The sequence below is a fragment of the Lissotriton helveticus genome, chromosome 10, assembly GCF_964261635.1.
Source record: "Lissotriton helveticus chromosome 10, aLisHel1.1, whole genome shotgun sequence".
NCBI classification, from domain to species: domain Eukaryota; kingdom Metazoa; phylum Chordata; class Amphibia; order Caudata; family Salamandridae; genus Lissotriton; species Lissotriton helveticus.
The window spans coordinates 1,106,636,971-1,106,651,517 of record NC_136071.1 but is presented as its reverse complement, the minus strand read 5'-3'; the positions used below and the strand labels follow the sequence as shown (position 1 = coordinate 1,106,651,517).

Sequence of the window (14,547 nt, the reverse complement as noted above, 5' to 3'; positions counted from 1 at the left end):
GAGCTCTGGTGAAGAGTCATCAAGCTTTGGCAACAGCAAGTCGACGCAGTGCACAGGGGTTTGGTTCCTGAGATTCCGACGAGGTATACTGGCCTCAAACTCGGTGAGAAGACAGTGCAGGCCTTGAGGGAGTTGTAGAACCACCACCTGTGTTGCTGAGCCTTTCGGAGTCTGTGTGAGCCCATGAGCAGCAGACTGGTCAGCTTAGTCTTGGTGCCTGCAGATGCAGAGAAGTGACTCCTTCACTTCAAGGGAGATTCCTTCGGATCTCTTTGATGTCCACAGGCCTTGGCAGGATCCTGTATGGAGCACAGGCACAGATGTTGCAGCAGACGAGCAGGACGGTGAGACCAGGAGCAGCAGGAGTCTTCCCAATTGGTGTCCCAGTGCCCAGAGTAAAGTCCAGCGAAGTCCAGAGTGCCCCGACGATCGAAGATGAAGTGGTGTCTTGAAATTAATCTTGTCCCACAACTTCTCTAGGGACCCACCCACAGCTAAGCCCTACGGCAAGGGTTGGGACGATTCAGTGGTCCCTCCCAGAGGAAGTGCCGGACAGTGGGGAGGATTCTTGCATGTCCTTTGTCCAGTTTCATGCCAGAGTGGAAGCCAATGGATCCCCGTACTGGAGTATGCAAGGAGCGCACCAAATTCCCCTTAAAAAAAAATTCCTCCACAGCGACCTTCTCCGGCGCTGCGTTCACCACCGTGGTCGTCCTCATTCATGATGACATGGAGACAGACGGGCGTACTCCGATGCCGAGACCGGTACCGACGGAGACGTACGGCTCCATACTGCTTACCCTGCCATATTCTGAATGTTAAGGAATGAATGTGGAGGATTGGAAGGGGAGGATTGGAAGGAGAGGAGGATCTCTTTGAAATCCCGCAACCACAAGATATGGACTCGTATGAGGAACTGGATGAAGCCTGTGGTCTGGACACCTCCCGAGATTCTGGCATGCTGTCTCCACCTAACCTGGCTTCTGAGGAGGGGGCATCATTTGCCATGGTGGTTCGTAAAGCTGCGGATGTCTTGGACCTGCAGCTCCCCACTGTGGCAGTCAAGACTAACTTCTTCACGGAGGTCTTGCTGCCTTTCAATCGGCCTTATCAGACATTCTTCTTGGCAACTGGTCCGAGTCTAGCATAGAGGCTCCTGTGAATATAACAATTGCCTGCCATCATCACCCTGCACCTGGCAACCCAGTTTTCCCCACTGCCCACCCCACAAAGCTGGGTGGTTCAAGCTTCTACTTTCCGTGGAGCGTTCCCTTCCGTACCTCCTGGCAGGCAATCCAAGACACTAGAAACGTTTGGAAAAAGAATATTTTCTTCCTTCAGTTTAGCATTGCAGTTGGTGAACACCACATGCCTTTTGGGCCGTTACTCCTGTGAGAAGTTGGCCTGGCATATGATGTATACTATTCTAGTGGGCACCTTGCACCAGTCCAAACGACCCTTATTGATGGTAGGTTTAAGACAACCTTCATAGAACGCTATCCTAATGGTAGCTGTGGAGAGCATCCTTCAGGCTAAGTCTTGAAGGAATGTGAAGTAGCTTGTTTTACCAGTCTATAATCTCTTGAATGATCATATGAAAGTACACCACACAAGGTATATATATATATATATATATATATATATATATATATATATATATATATATATATATATATATATATATATATATATATATATATATATATATATATATATATATATATATATATATATATATATATATATATATATATATATATATATATATATATATATATATATATATATATATATATATATATATATATATATATATATATATATATATATATATATATATATATATATATATATATATATATATATATATATATATATATATATATATATATATATATATATATATATATATATATATATATATATATATATATATATATATATATATATATATATATATATATATATATATATATATATATATATATATATATATATTATGTATTTATTCTAAACACAACCCCTCTAGTCTCTTTATGAGGCTAGAGGCCAAAGTACTATATAAGAACTTAAGTAGCACACAGTAAACTAGCACAGTATACGTTTTGCCCTAGGGGCCTCACAAACCATATACTAAAAAAGTGGTATAAGAACCACGTGAGGGATAGAAGTGAGGCCTAGGGTCTGTAGAACTGCTGGGGCAACCAGGAACCACCCAAGGTAGGGACGCAGGAGACCCACCGGGACACGTGCAGTGTCTAAACACAGCCGCAAATCACCATTGACTTCTATGGATAAAGTTTAAGTTAGAGTTTTAAAGTTTAAGGACACTTAGGAGTGGACTGCTGTGAAACCCCTTTAGAACTAGACACTTCGAGAGTCAAGACCCACGGAGCACCGAAGTACTTGTGTTACCTCACCCAGGGAAGCCGGTTGCATAGGTGTCTTTTCGTGTCTGGTTTCGTCGTTGATTCAAATGGAGAGTTGCAAAGAAGTGCTGCAGGCGTCCAGGAGAAGAGTGTCCGGATTGATCCAAGGGTGGATCGGAGATCTGAAGAACCTGAAAGCAGAGGGGACAGAGTCTGGGTCCACTACCCAGTGACCAGGATGGCGACAGGAAGATGCCAGCCAATGTCGGGGGTGCTTTAAGGTGAAGTAGGTGAAGCTTGACTCTTCAGCCATGAGGTCCAGGAGGCGTCTATGACAACCAGGAGCTGAGGATTCGAGATGTTGAGTGCTACAGCGTTGGTATCCGGATTGGACCCAACAAGCCTTGGCAACAGCAACCCACATAAGATGACAAGATTGGCTTCGGTGCAGACCAGCAAGGTCTGAGGGACTCACCCTTTGGAGGGGAGTCAGGGCACGTCTGAGGCAACCAGGAAAACCCAAGAATCAAAGGTTTGTCCTTCGTGTGGACACACTAGCCAACGGACTAGGGATCGCAAAGGAGCCTCGAGCGGCAATGCAGGAAGCGGGCCCACGGGACACTCATGGAGTGTAGGCCTCTAAGCTTCGGTGCAAAAGGTGCTCGGGGCGAGGGCAACAAATAGCCCAATGCACAACTTCGGGAAACTTCGGGAAGTAGGTGCACTTGCAAAATTGCAGGATGTCCAGGAGTTCCAGTCCCACGTCTCTCATGATAGCTACAGGTCTCAGCTCTGTTGGGGACTCGTGTCAGCCTCGGAGATGTCTGGAAGTCCGTATCCTGTGTCGCAGATTCTTTGGGATCCGTCGGGAGCCTTGAAAATGCAGACTGGCAAGATGCTTATTTGGTGCCTGTTGGAGTAGGGGAGTCACTCCTTGACCCCAAGGGAGATTTCTTCTGTCTTCCAGTCGATATGGAAAGTCGAAGGTCCAAGATTTATGTTTCAGAGTTTCGTTCAGGGTAATCTAAAGTCTCAGTGACTGGGTTCCTATACTTCTACTCAGTTTAGGGGTTGGACTAACTCTAGGGTCCCACCTATTGGAGGACCTGGGGAGAGGGTGGTTACACCCCTTCCCCTTTGTCTAGTTTTGCGCCTGAGCTCGGGCTGAGTGCCCCAGCAACCGGTTTGAACTGGGAAATGCATGGAGCACCTTGAGTGCCCCAGGCAGTGTCTGAAAAGCATTCACTGAATGCAAACCACCCTGCCCCAATACACTAATATTCCAAAGCGTTTGACACCAAACACGACATGTTTTGATAAAGCCAAACCAAAGTTAGCATTAACCGCGAGTATTATAATGCACTTAAGAGTATATGGTATGGCTATATCATAGAACAGCTCTAAGGAAGGATCTCAGAAAGCTGCAGAGGGGCTCAGCTCATGCTAGGGCACCCTCGCACACAAAACCAAGCACTCTGCCTTCAGGATTGTCAAGGCCTGCCATAGGAGTGACTTATAGGTTAATATGTGTCTATATATATATAGGTAGATATAGGTATACTATATCTAAGTAAGGGGTGCTTACACACCACCTTACCCAGGCTGCAAGTGCAGACCTGTGGTGCCATTTTGGAAGGCTTCCCAGAGGTGCATAATACATGCTTCAGCCCCTGGTAGGCCTCTGGGGTACCTATGCCCTTGGTACCTAAGGTACCATATACTAGGGGCTCACAAGGTAACTCAGTAACCAATCTGGTATGTACCTAAAGTACATGAAATAAATGTAGAGAGAGAACAGCTAGGCTGTGGTCCTGATTAGCAGGGCCACAGCCAGACTAAATTCGGTAAACCAGTGAAACACAGCAAAAAGTGGGGGTAACCATAGGAAGCAGATCCTACTCTCCTACAACTCCCGTTCAGTATGTGACACGGTTGCGCAGGTGCTGCCCATGGTCTCGAAAGAGGACCGAATCCTACTCTCCCAAGCTATCTCAGACAGGATAGATGAATCAAAGTTCACCATCCGATGTGGCTTGGACACAACAGACTCTGGTTGAGGATGTCTGGTTTGCTCAGGGGATGTCCAAGCTTACCTAATGTGCATGGCCTTTGATAGCTCCCGTCTCTTCGGAGACACAACAGATGCTGCCCTTGAGTGTTTCAAAGCCTTGCAGGCTATGGCCAAGTCCTTGAGCCTTACTACAACATCCCTGCCTGTATCTGCTTTTCGCTCCTTTTGTGGCTGTGGAAGGGGCTACGCCAACCTTATTCAGGCCAGAGGCTCCTGCAAGTTCAGCAACCTCTAGGGGCCGTGGATGTGGTTCACCTCGACCCCGTGGGTCTGGAGGTCAGAAGTCGCACCAAGCCATGATCCCCACCTCCACAACAAAACCTTCCTAGTCCAATCCCCCAGGATCACTCTAGACCAGTTGCTGGCAGAATGCACCATCATCTCCACCACTGGCGAAACATCACCTCGGACAAGTGGGTGCAAATAGTCTGAAGGGCCTACTCCCTCCCCTTCGAGACTGCTCCTTCCTCTATGCCTCCAGTGTATGATCTGCTGACAGAGAATCACCGTGCTCTACTCTGGCAAGAGGTCAAAACTCTCTTGGCCAAGGGAGCGATAGAGAGGGTTCCCGGGCCAGAAATAGACTGTGCTGCTTATTCCCGCTATTTCCTGGTTCCAAAGAAGGACGGAGGCTTTTGTCCTAGCCTCGACCTCAGAGCCCTCAACAGCTTCCTCAAAAAGGAGAAGTTCAGGATGCTCACCCTAGCTCAGGTCCTGTCTGCCCTGGACTCCGGAGACTGGATGGTAGCACTGGACTTGCAGGATGACTATTTTCTTATCCCCGTCCTGTCTGTTCATCGTCGCTACTTGTGGTTTACTGTGGGCCACAAGCACTTTGTTTGCCGTGCTCCCCTTCGCCCTCATCAGCGCCCCTCTGGTGTTCACAAAAGTGATGGCGGTGGTCGCAGCCCATATGCAGAGATCAGGGGTTCCAGTCTCCCCTATCTCGACGACTGGTTGTTGAAGGCCAGCTCGTCTCAAGCAGTCCTCTCCCACCTCCCACCTCCAGATTACAGTGAACCTCCTGCATTCTCTGGTGTTCACTATCATCATGCCGAAATCGCACCTGACTTCCTCTCAGACTCTCCCTTCCATTGGGGCGGTTCTTGACACGGTGCAGTTTCAGGCCTATCCTCCTGAACTGTGAGTCCAGGATATTTAGGCTATGATACCAGTGTTTCAGCCTCTAGCCTGAATTTTGGTGAGAATGACTCTGAGGCTGTTGGGCCTCATGGCCTCCTGCATCCTGCTGGTGGACCAGGCACAGTGGCGCATGCACGCTCTGCAATGGCACCATAAGTTCTAATGGGCACAGCATGGGGGAACTCTGACCGAAACCTGGTTCGTATATCCTAGAGCACTGCAAAAGCCTTGCAGTAATGGCTGACAAACCGCGATTGAGTTAGAGGCTGACCCTTCTCCTTTCCCCAACCAAATCTCACAGTATTGACAGATACGTCTCTTCTAGGATGGGGCGGCCATCTGGGTGAAGTGGAGATCAGAGGACTCTGGTCTCTGGCGGAAGCCAAACTCCACATCAACCTATTGGAGCTTCGAGTTTGAGTGATCTGAATGGCACTGAAGGCCTTTATACCAGCCATCAAGGGGAGGCTGGTTCAGGTGTTCAAGGACAACACTACAGCCATGTGGTACTGCAACAAACAGAGAGGAGTGGGATCGTGGACCCTCCATCAAGAGGCCCTACGCCTCTGCACTTGGCTGTGGCAATAGGGCATTTCCCTGGTGATTCAACATCCGGCCGGTTCTCTGAATGCCAGAGCAGATGAATTCAGCTGAATGTGCCTTGCAGATCACGAGTAGCGTCTCCATCCGGATGTGGCACAAGGTATCTATCAGCAGTGGGGAGAGCCTTGGTTAGAACAGTTCGCTTCCAGTGAGAACATGCAATGTCAGGAGTTTCCAAGGTGGCTTTTGCTTGGCAAAGCTTTTCTTTGCGGGTTTAGCACAGACCTCATGTACGACTTTCCACCCATACCACTCCTGCCCAGAGTGCTCAGGAAGATCAGGAGCAACCAGGCACAAGTCATTCTTGTTGCTTCGGATTGGGCACGGAGAGTTAGGTATCCCGAGCTTCTGGCTATAAGCATCAATCCTCAGGTCAGGCTGCCCCTTTGGGCGGATCTTCTGTCGCATCAGCAGGGGACTGTCCTCCATCCGAACTGTCCACTCTCCGCCTCCTTGGCTGGAGATTGAGTGACGACAGTTGACAGCTTTTGACCTTCCGCCCATAGTCTGTAATGTCATTCTGGCAGCCAGATGTCCCTCCACGATATGGTATACGCCTGCCGATGGTACAAATTTTGTAAATATTGTACAGAACTGTCCATTGACCCCGTATCTGCTTCTTTATCAGATATTCTCCATTTATCCTTTCATTGACCCAGCAGGGCTCTGCTCTGGGCACTCTGGAAGGGCTACCTTTTGGCCCTCTCAACTTTTCTGCGGATGCCAGATCAGCCTTGACTTTTTAAGTCCCCTCTGGTGCAGAGGTTTTTGAAGGGGTTAACCCACTTGTTTCCTCCTTCTCCTTTTCTTATGCCACAATGGGACCTTAATTTGGTCCTTACTTTCTTGATGAGCCGCTACACAATTCCCCTCTGCGGTTGCTCACTATCAGAACAATCTTTTAGGTGGCAATTACCTCTGCCAGGAGGGTGAACGAACTACAGGCACTGTCATCACAACCTCCTTACCTGACAGTTTTCTCGGACAAAGTGGTACTGATAACTAGTGCATCTTTTTTGCCCAAGATTGTAACTCCCTTCCATCTGGGACAGTCCGTTACTCTACCCACATCCTATGCTCCTCTGTACCCTTCCAAAGAAGAGCATCTCCACCGTCTGGACCCAAAAAGAGTGTTATCGTTCTACCTTGATCGCACTCACCCTACAGGCTGATGATATTGCCACTAGAAATGCTGTCTTGATGGTAAGAAACAGGATGGTACAATTATGTAGCGGCACAAAAGGGAGTACACATGAGGTAAGTGAGAACCGGGTTCAGATCCCACTGAAGCATAATGAAGGGCTTAAGGGGAAACATATGTACAAGCCCTTTCTGGAACCTGTTTACAATAGGGGACTTGAATAAAGAGGGTTGGACATCCGCTGCTCTCTTCACCACCATAGCATAAGACACTCCCTCGTCCTCCGTAGCCACAGTGGATGGAGAGAGCATACCAGTATATGGAGAGGTGTCCAGTCCACTGACTACTGCAACCTCCTTATACCAGTGCAGTTCCTCACCAGCAGTGTCTAACCAGTGCTCTATAGGGTCCAATACCCCTCCCACTCTTCTCCCATGCCTGTAACCTCCACCAAACGTTCAGGCAATGACCTAGAGCCCCATGGGGGGTGTTTAATCCAGCCGGAGGGCTTCTTACCGGAGGGTACGCTGGCACAGTAGCTCCTGGGTCCCTGACGCTGCAGTCTCGCCGCCACCGCTTTCCACCTCGCGGCTTGAGACTACAGCTCCCAGGGAGCTTAGCGCCCACTTCCTGATTCCGCCCACAGCGCGCCCGGAGGCGCTACTTGAAGAGGACGCTCCCTCGGTGGAGCGGGGGTGTTTAATCCAGCCGGAGGGCTTCTTACCGGAGGGTACGCTGGCACAGTAGCTCCTGGGTCCCTGACGCTGCAGTCTCGCCGCCACCGCTTTCCACCTCGCGGCTTGAGACTACAGCTCCCAGGGAGCTTAGCGCCCACTTCCTGATTCTGCCCACAGCGCGCCCGGAGGCGCTACTTGAAGAGGACGCTCCCTCGGTGGAGCGGGGGTGTTTAATCCAGCCGGAGGGCTTCTTACCGGAGGGTACGCTGGCACAGTAGCTCCTGGGTCCCTGACGCTGCAGTCTCGCCGCCACCGCTTTCCACCTCGCGGCTTGAGACTACAGCTCCCAGGGAGCTTAGCGCCCATTTCCTGATTCCGCCCACAGCGCGCCCGGAGGCGCTACTTGAAGAGGACGCTCCCTCGGTGGAGCGGGGGTGTTTAATCCAGCCGGAGGGCTTCTTACCGGAGGGTACGCTGGCACAGTAGCTCCTGGGTCCCTGACGCTGCAGTCTCGCCGCCACCGCTTTCCACCTCGCGGCTTGAGACTACAGCTCCCAGGGAGCTTAGCGCCCACTTCCTGATTCCGCCCACAGCGCGCCCGGAGGCGCTACTTGAAGAGGACGCTCCCTCGGTGGAGCGGGGGTGTTTAATCCAGCCGGAGGGCTTCTTACCGGAGGGTACGCTGGCACAGTAGCTCCTGGGTCCCTGACGCTGCAGTCTCGCCGCCACCGCTTTCCACCTCGCGGCTTGAGACTACAGCTCCCAGGGAGCTTAGCGCCCACTTCCTGATTCCGCCCACAGCGCGCCCGGAGGCGCTACTTGAAGAGGACGCTCCCTCGGTGGAGCGGGGGTGTTTAATCCAGCCGGAGGGCTTCTTACCGGAGGGTACGCTGGCACAGTAGCTCCTGGGTCCCTGACGCTGCAGTCTCGCCGCCACCGCTTTCCACCTCGCGGCTTGAGACTACAGCTCCCAGGGAGCTTAGCGCCCACTTCCTGATTCCGCCCACAGCGCGCCCGGAGGCGCTACTTGAAGAGGACGCTCCCTCGGTGGAGCGGGGGTGTTTAATCCAGCCGGAGGGCTTCTTACCGGAGGGTACGCTGGCACAGTAGCTCCTGGGTCCCTGACGCTGCAGTCTCGCCGCCACCGCTTTCCACCTCGCGGCTTGAGACTACAGCTCCCAGGGAGCTTAGCGCCCACTTCCTGATTCCGCCCACAGCGCGCCCGGAGGCGCTACTTGAAGAGGACGCTCCCCCCGCGTCGCGGGACGCGCGCGGGCGCCGGGCTAAGCCCGGGCAAAGGGCGGGCCCTCTGTGGCCCTCGGAGGCCAGAGGAGGCCGGGGCGGGCCACCCCACTTGGTCTTAACATAAGAGGTACTGAGACTCCATACAGTTCACTTAGCTATGATTCATTGTCCAGTGCCGTCGACGGGCCATACATAGTCCTCCCATGATGTCATTTTGGGAAGAGCTCAATGTCGTGTGCGGCACTAACTATGTCCCTGATATATTAACTCCCCCCAGACTGGGCAAAGACAATGATTTCATAAACTGTACCACCCAGATTGTGCCTGTATCCCCTGATTTAATTCAATTCAACAATGAGGAAATTCCATTAAATGTTAATCTAATGTCTCGTAGCTCCCCATCCCTCCCTGCCAACCCAAATGTGTTAACGCCACATAAAGCAGGGTCTACATTAAATAATCCTGTTTCCCCCTTTCAATCGACCCTATTGGCCGAATTTGAGCGATTGTTGAATGCTGCTTTGTTACCCCTGGTCACTAAAATTAAGGAGTTGGGAGACAGGTTGACCAGTGTTGAACTAATAGTAAAAAGGTCTTATCCACCTACTGTAAATTCTGCTGTTTCCCCACGTTCCACGCTCTGTATAAACCCGGACAAGCCTATTCCTATTGAACTCAGAAAAGCACGAACAATTGACCCTGCCCTGAGTATACCCTTCCCCAGGGGCCATAATAATGCTCCTAACCCCACTAGTGCCCCTTTTAAAGCCCCTAGATATCCTCAGCCAAGAAGGCATAGAATTAATTTACCCCCTGAAGCTGCCCCCTACGTGTACGTTCTTTCCGGGGTGCCTGAACTTGGTCAGGGAAATTACGAAACAACCGAGGAGCTGCTAAATAAGACCATCTTTTGGCTTCACAACAATAGACCGCTGCCGCCCGCCCTAGATGGCGGAATTGTGAGCGTCAGGAGGGTGGGGTGGTTAGGCAGACTGCCTAAAGACATCTCGGGAGATCTGATATTGATCAGATTTAAACACAGGAACATTGTCCCCTTTTTAAGACTCTCTCAACCAAAACCCGGTGATGCCCCTATTTCTACTTGGGACTTGTTCGATTTTTACCCGGGTCCTAGAGTAATGAATAATAACAATTGGTGAAAGGGGACTCTGGCCACCATCTGTTCTACTCAGACATGTAATATGGAAAAAGCCCATTTTGAATTGTATATATGTATCCTGTCGTACATGCTATGTCATTTTGTCTTTATGCATTAAGGCCTAATTGATTGCTCCTTTTTTAGTTATCACTCTAAGCTTGGTTTTCCAGATCTTGCTTTTTAATTGGTTACCATTTACTTATTTTAATGAATTGACCAAATTCTTTGTTTTAATTTATTTTTGTAATTGTATGTTTGTATGATATTTTATGAAACTCTTCGCTTATATGATATTTCATTGCTGAATATCGAATAAAGCATATTTTGAACCTTTGAACCTTTGAACCTAGAGCCCCATGTTTCCATCGGCGCTGGAATCTGCATTGATCGACGGTGTTCCAACTCTGATTTGTTGGGAATCAGAGACTGGCGCCTGGGAAGGTCACATTGGCATGGTCTAGGTTGGATCCATGAGACACCACTGGAGCAGAGGCCAGAGCCATCGGCGTGTGTCTTGATGGGGCCTCTTCCGACCCTGCCAGTCCCGGAGGCGCATCAAAGGGGTTGACCCACTCAAATACCTCGTAAAATTCTTTTATTTGAGCAGGGTCACTCCGGCTCCCGTAAACAGGAGGCCGTGCAAAGTTGGACCTGGCAACTGCTTCACAGATTCATGCCTGGAACTTCGATGTTCCTCACTAAACCCGGTAATTCTCAACAGACGAGGTGAAGTCGAAGTGGGTTTAGACAACTTCTTCTTGTGCTTCTTCCCCAAGTGTCCCGAGGACCCTGAGTGCGATGAAGACTTGGGGCCCTTGGAGTGTTCCCACGACCTTCTCTTTCTTGATCAGGATGAGACTCCCTAGGAGTTGCTTTCTTGATCAGGATGAGACTCCCTAGGATTCGCACCAAGTGGCGTTGACTGCCGGCCTAAAGCAGCTTTAGGGACCGCTCCCTCTAAGCCTTTGGCACCATCGCCCAGCAGTCCAAGCACAAATTTGAGTTGTGATCACACTTGAGACACCATAAACTCACAAGGTCAGTAACCAACATGGTGCATTGACAGGTGCCGCACATCTTAAAAAACCTAGAGTTCATCCCTCGACACATAAGCACATCAACAAAACTTCAAAAAAAAAACTGTTAAAAAGAGAAAGAGGGGTATCTCTTCTCTGGATCAGCACTAACTGGCTCAGAAAGAAAAGAACTGACGTCCGTGCGCCTGGGTGGCACCTATATAGGTGACCACGACATTATATCAGACGCCAACGACGCACCGCAGAGCCGAATGGAGCCACCCAACTGCGCGCAGGGGTACTGCTCAAGCAAAAGTTTCCGAATCCAGTCTGATGCCTGGGAAATTCAAAGGTAAGGAATCTGCAGCTAGATATTGTCTCTACTAGATAATGCGTTTCCGAAGGTAAGTAATTTGTTCTTCAATGCATCTTAATCTTTCATGGTTCAGGGTGGGGGGAAAAGATTTGAGTGGCGTTTAAAGTGGTGAATATCTAATATTTGGCAGATTTTATTTTGGCAAGTAGCAACTCTAGACAAATAAAGATACTGTCCCTTCGTGAATAACCCTCTTCCTCCATGATTCCTAGACGTACAAGGAAAGAGTAACTCACCAACCTATACCACCTCAAGATCTCGAGCCAGTAGTTCTGAATAATCCCACATAACATGCAGGAGATCTCCAGTGTGCATCTGATATGAGGCGGCTAGGAGAGGTGCCTTTGTCCATCTTTCAAAGGTGATTTGTTGAGAAATAAACTCTGCAAACATATTTAAAAAGGATAAATGTAATTTATCCAAGATGCAAGTTCACGAAATGCCAGTTAGGCTTTCTGTCAGCCATCATTGTCTAAAGAACATGGGCACTTCTCCTATCTAAATCCAATTGGCTGGAACATACGTGGTGCTTTAGTGACTGGGGTAGGATAAACCTGAGATATACACCCTTAGCTTCTAGTTGACTTGTGGTCACTTTAATTTCAGGAAAGCTTTTCAAATGCTATTATCTCAGCTGAATGTGTGTGTGAGATGCAAACACTATTTGTGAAGCCTATGTGCCTGTTTTTTTATAACAGACAAAGGCATGTACTATGTAGTGAGCCAGGTGAACCAATTGATTTTCTTTTCATTTGCCACATCCTTCTATGAGTACCTTGTCTCACTAGTGGGTTTGAAGAATTAAGATAGCTCTTGTTTAAGTGGTGTACGCTACACTTCAATGGGTCTCAGAGCTATTCCTTTGACAGTTCTCTTGTTTTAGTGGCATATGCTGCACTTCAATGGGTCTCAGAGCTATTCTTTTAACAGTAATGTGCAGCTTAACATCTAAAGAGCCTCTAGAGCAACAAAGCGCTCAGACAGCAGTTTTGCAAAATACAACAGGAAAGCATTTCTAATGGTAAGTACTGCTTTTTCATTAAGAATTGTGAAAAGTGTCATAATTATTATCTGAATGAAAAGTTTACAATTAAACAGAAGCATTAAGTATTGACCCAGAAAATAAGAATTATCTTCTGTACTACATAAGGTTAAACTGCTTAAAGACACTCTTGACTCGTGGAAGAAGGAAGTGGAGAAGAAACCTCCTACTATGTCAATCGATGAGGCCTATGAAGTCCTTCATCTTCCCAAAGGACAAGGACAGTAAGTTGCCGAACAGTTGATGATTCATTCAGTAAGATTCTATGTACCTTTTTTGCAAGTGGTTTCTTGATTGAAACAGGCAATTTCATCTTGCTTTCTTTTATTTCCTTTAAAATGACACAACAGCAAAACCTCTTAAGTCCATTGGAATATTTGCATCAAGTCATTTTATGTAAAGTGTCCATGATAAATAACTCACTTTGTTTTAAATGGAAGTCTCAGGCCATGGTATATTTTTGATTGATTTGTGAATTTTATCATTGTCCAGCTGCTTTCAAAAGCCCCTTGTAACTGACAGACCAGGACAATCAGAGGAATTCATCTATATTCAACGGTGACTATCTCAGCTTCCGATTATGGATGACCGTTTTAGAAAAGTATAGCAGAAGATGGTGCAATGGTCTGTAGGTTAAATGAAGAAGATTGTTAAAAAAATGGTTTTGTGTTGTGAATATTTTACTAATAATCTATCTTGCAATAAAAGAGAAATATGTAAATTCTTTCCGTTAATTACCTTCTGCTTCCATTGACTGAAGCAGGGTCCTATGCTGAACGTCCATGCAAAGTGGCTGTGATCAAGAACTTTAATGTTCTAAAAGGTAATGCATGCACAGTCTCATAATCTTGTTTCTTATTAAAAAGAAGCAAAAACTAAAATAAAAATAATTTCTCTGCCCCGTTAGATTTTCTGGTAACCAGGTGCGTTAATTGTTGAGGCTCCAGGTTTGCTAACATGTCCCTGATGTACTTTGTAGTACAACTCTCCGACTTTCCAATTACAATATCTGATGCTTGTTAATGCTAGAAAGGAGTTCCTGGAGAAACTGTCCCTACTAGTTTGCCCATGTTCAGCAGCCAGCTAGAAGTATGCTTTATCCTAGCTGGCATACAGGCTTTGCAGCTTGGGTTCTTAGCGTGGTGTCGATTGAGGAGTGCTGTTGTTTTCACTTTGGATTTCTGATTTAAAAGAAATGAACATAGGCTGCTAGTGTTGAACAACAAGTTTATGGATATGCAGTTGCCAGTGAATGAGACTAAATCAACCATTCCTTCTACCATTTTGCTGCAGTAGGTGCTTTAATTTGGACCAGTGCGCTTAGGTGAGGGTCACATGCATTCTGTGCCATAGGACTCAAGTTGTACTTCACCAACAAAGCCTGAGTAGGTCGAAACTAGTCTGGGAAATGCTTGTGTTCCTGTCTGGTGTGGACCTGGGCTGGCAGTTCGAATTGGTGTGTTACTATTGGAGCAGGACAAACAATGAGCAACATAATCCGTGAAAAATGATGGGCTGGAATGTGACTCCCGGCAATCACCAATGACTGAGATTAATTAAAGCATTCTTCTCATGGCCTTGGAAAATCACTTTTTATTTATTTTCTTTATCCAGTGTTTGTTGTGCATTTTTTTTTAAAGCCTAGTTGACTAGCAGCAGGGCCATATTCTTGCTCGGGGATAGGCCCTTTTTTTTTGGGTCTAGC

General features: G+C 47.9%; 1 protein-coding gene across 2 annotated transcripts in view; it reads left to right on the top strand.

Annotated features, from left to right (window-relative positions):
- Window positions 1–14,547, top strand: part of DNAJC13 (DnaJ heat shock protein family (Hsp40) member C13) — a 1,517,524-nt gene that overhangs the window by 928,729 nt on the left and 574,248 nt on the right. For both annotated transcript variants that reach the window (XM_078663869.1, XM_078663868.1), the window contains one exon: window positions 12,951–13,066. In XM_078663869.1, the coding sequence (XP_078519995.1) occupies window positions 12,951–13,066 (116 nt within the window). The remainder of the gene's footprint in view (window positions 1–12,950; window positions 13,067–14,547) is intronic.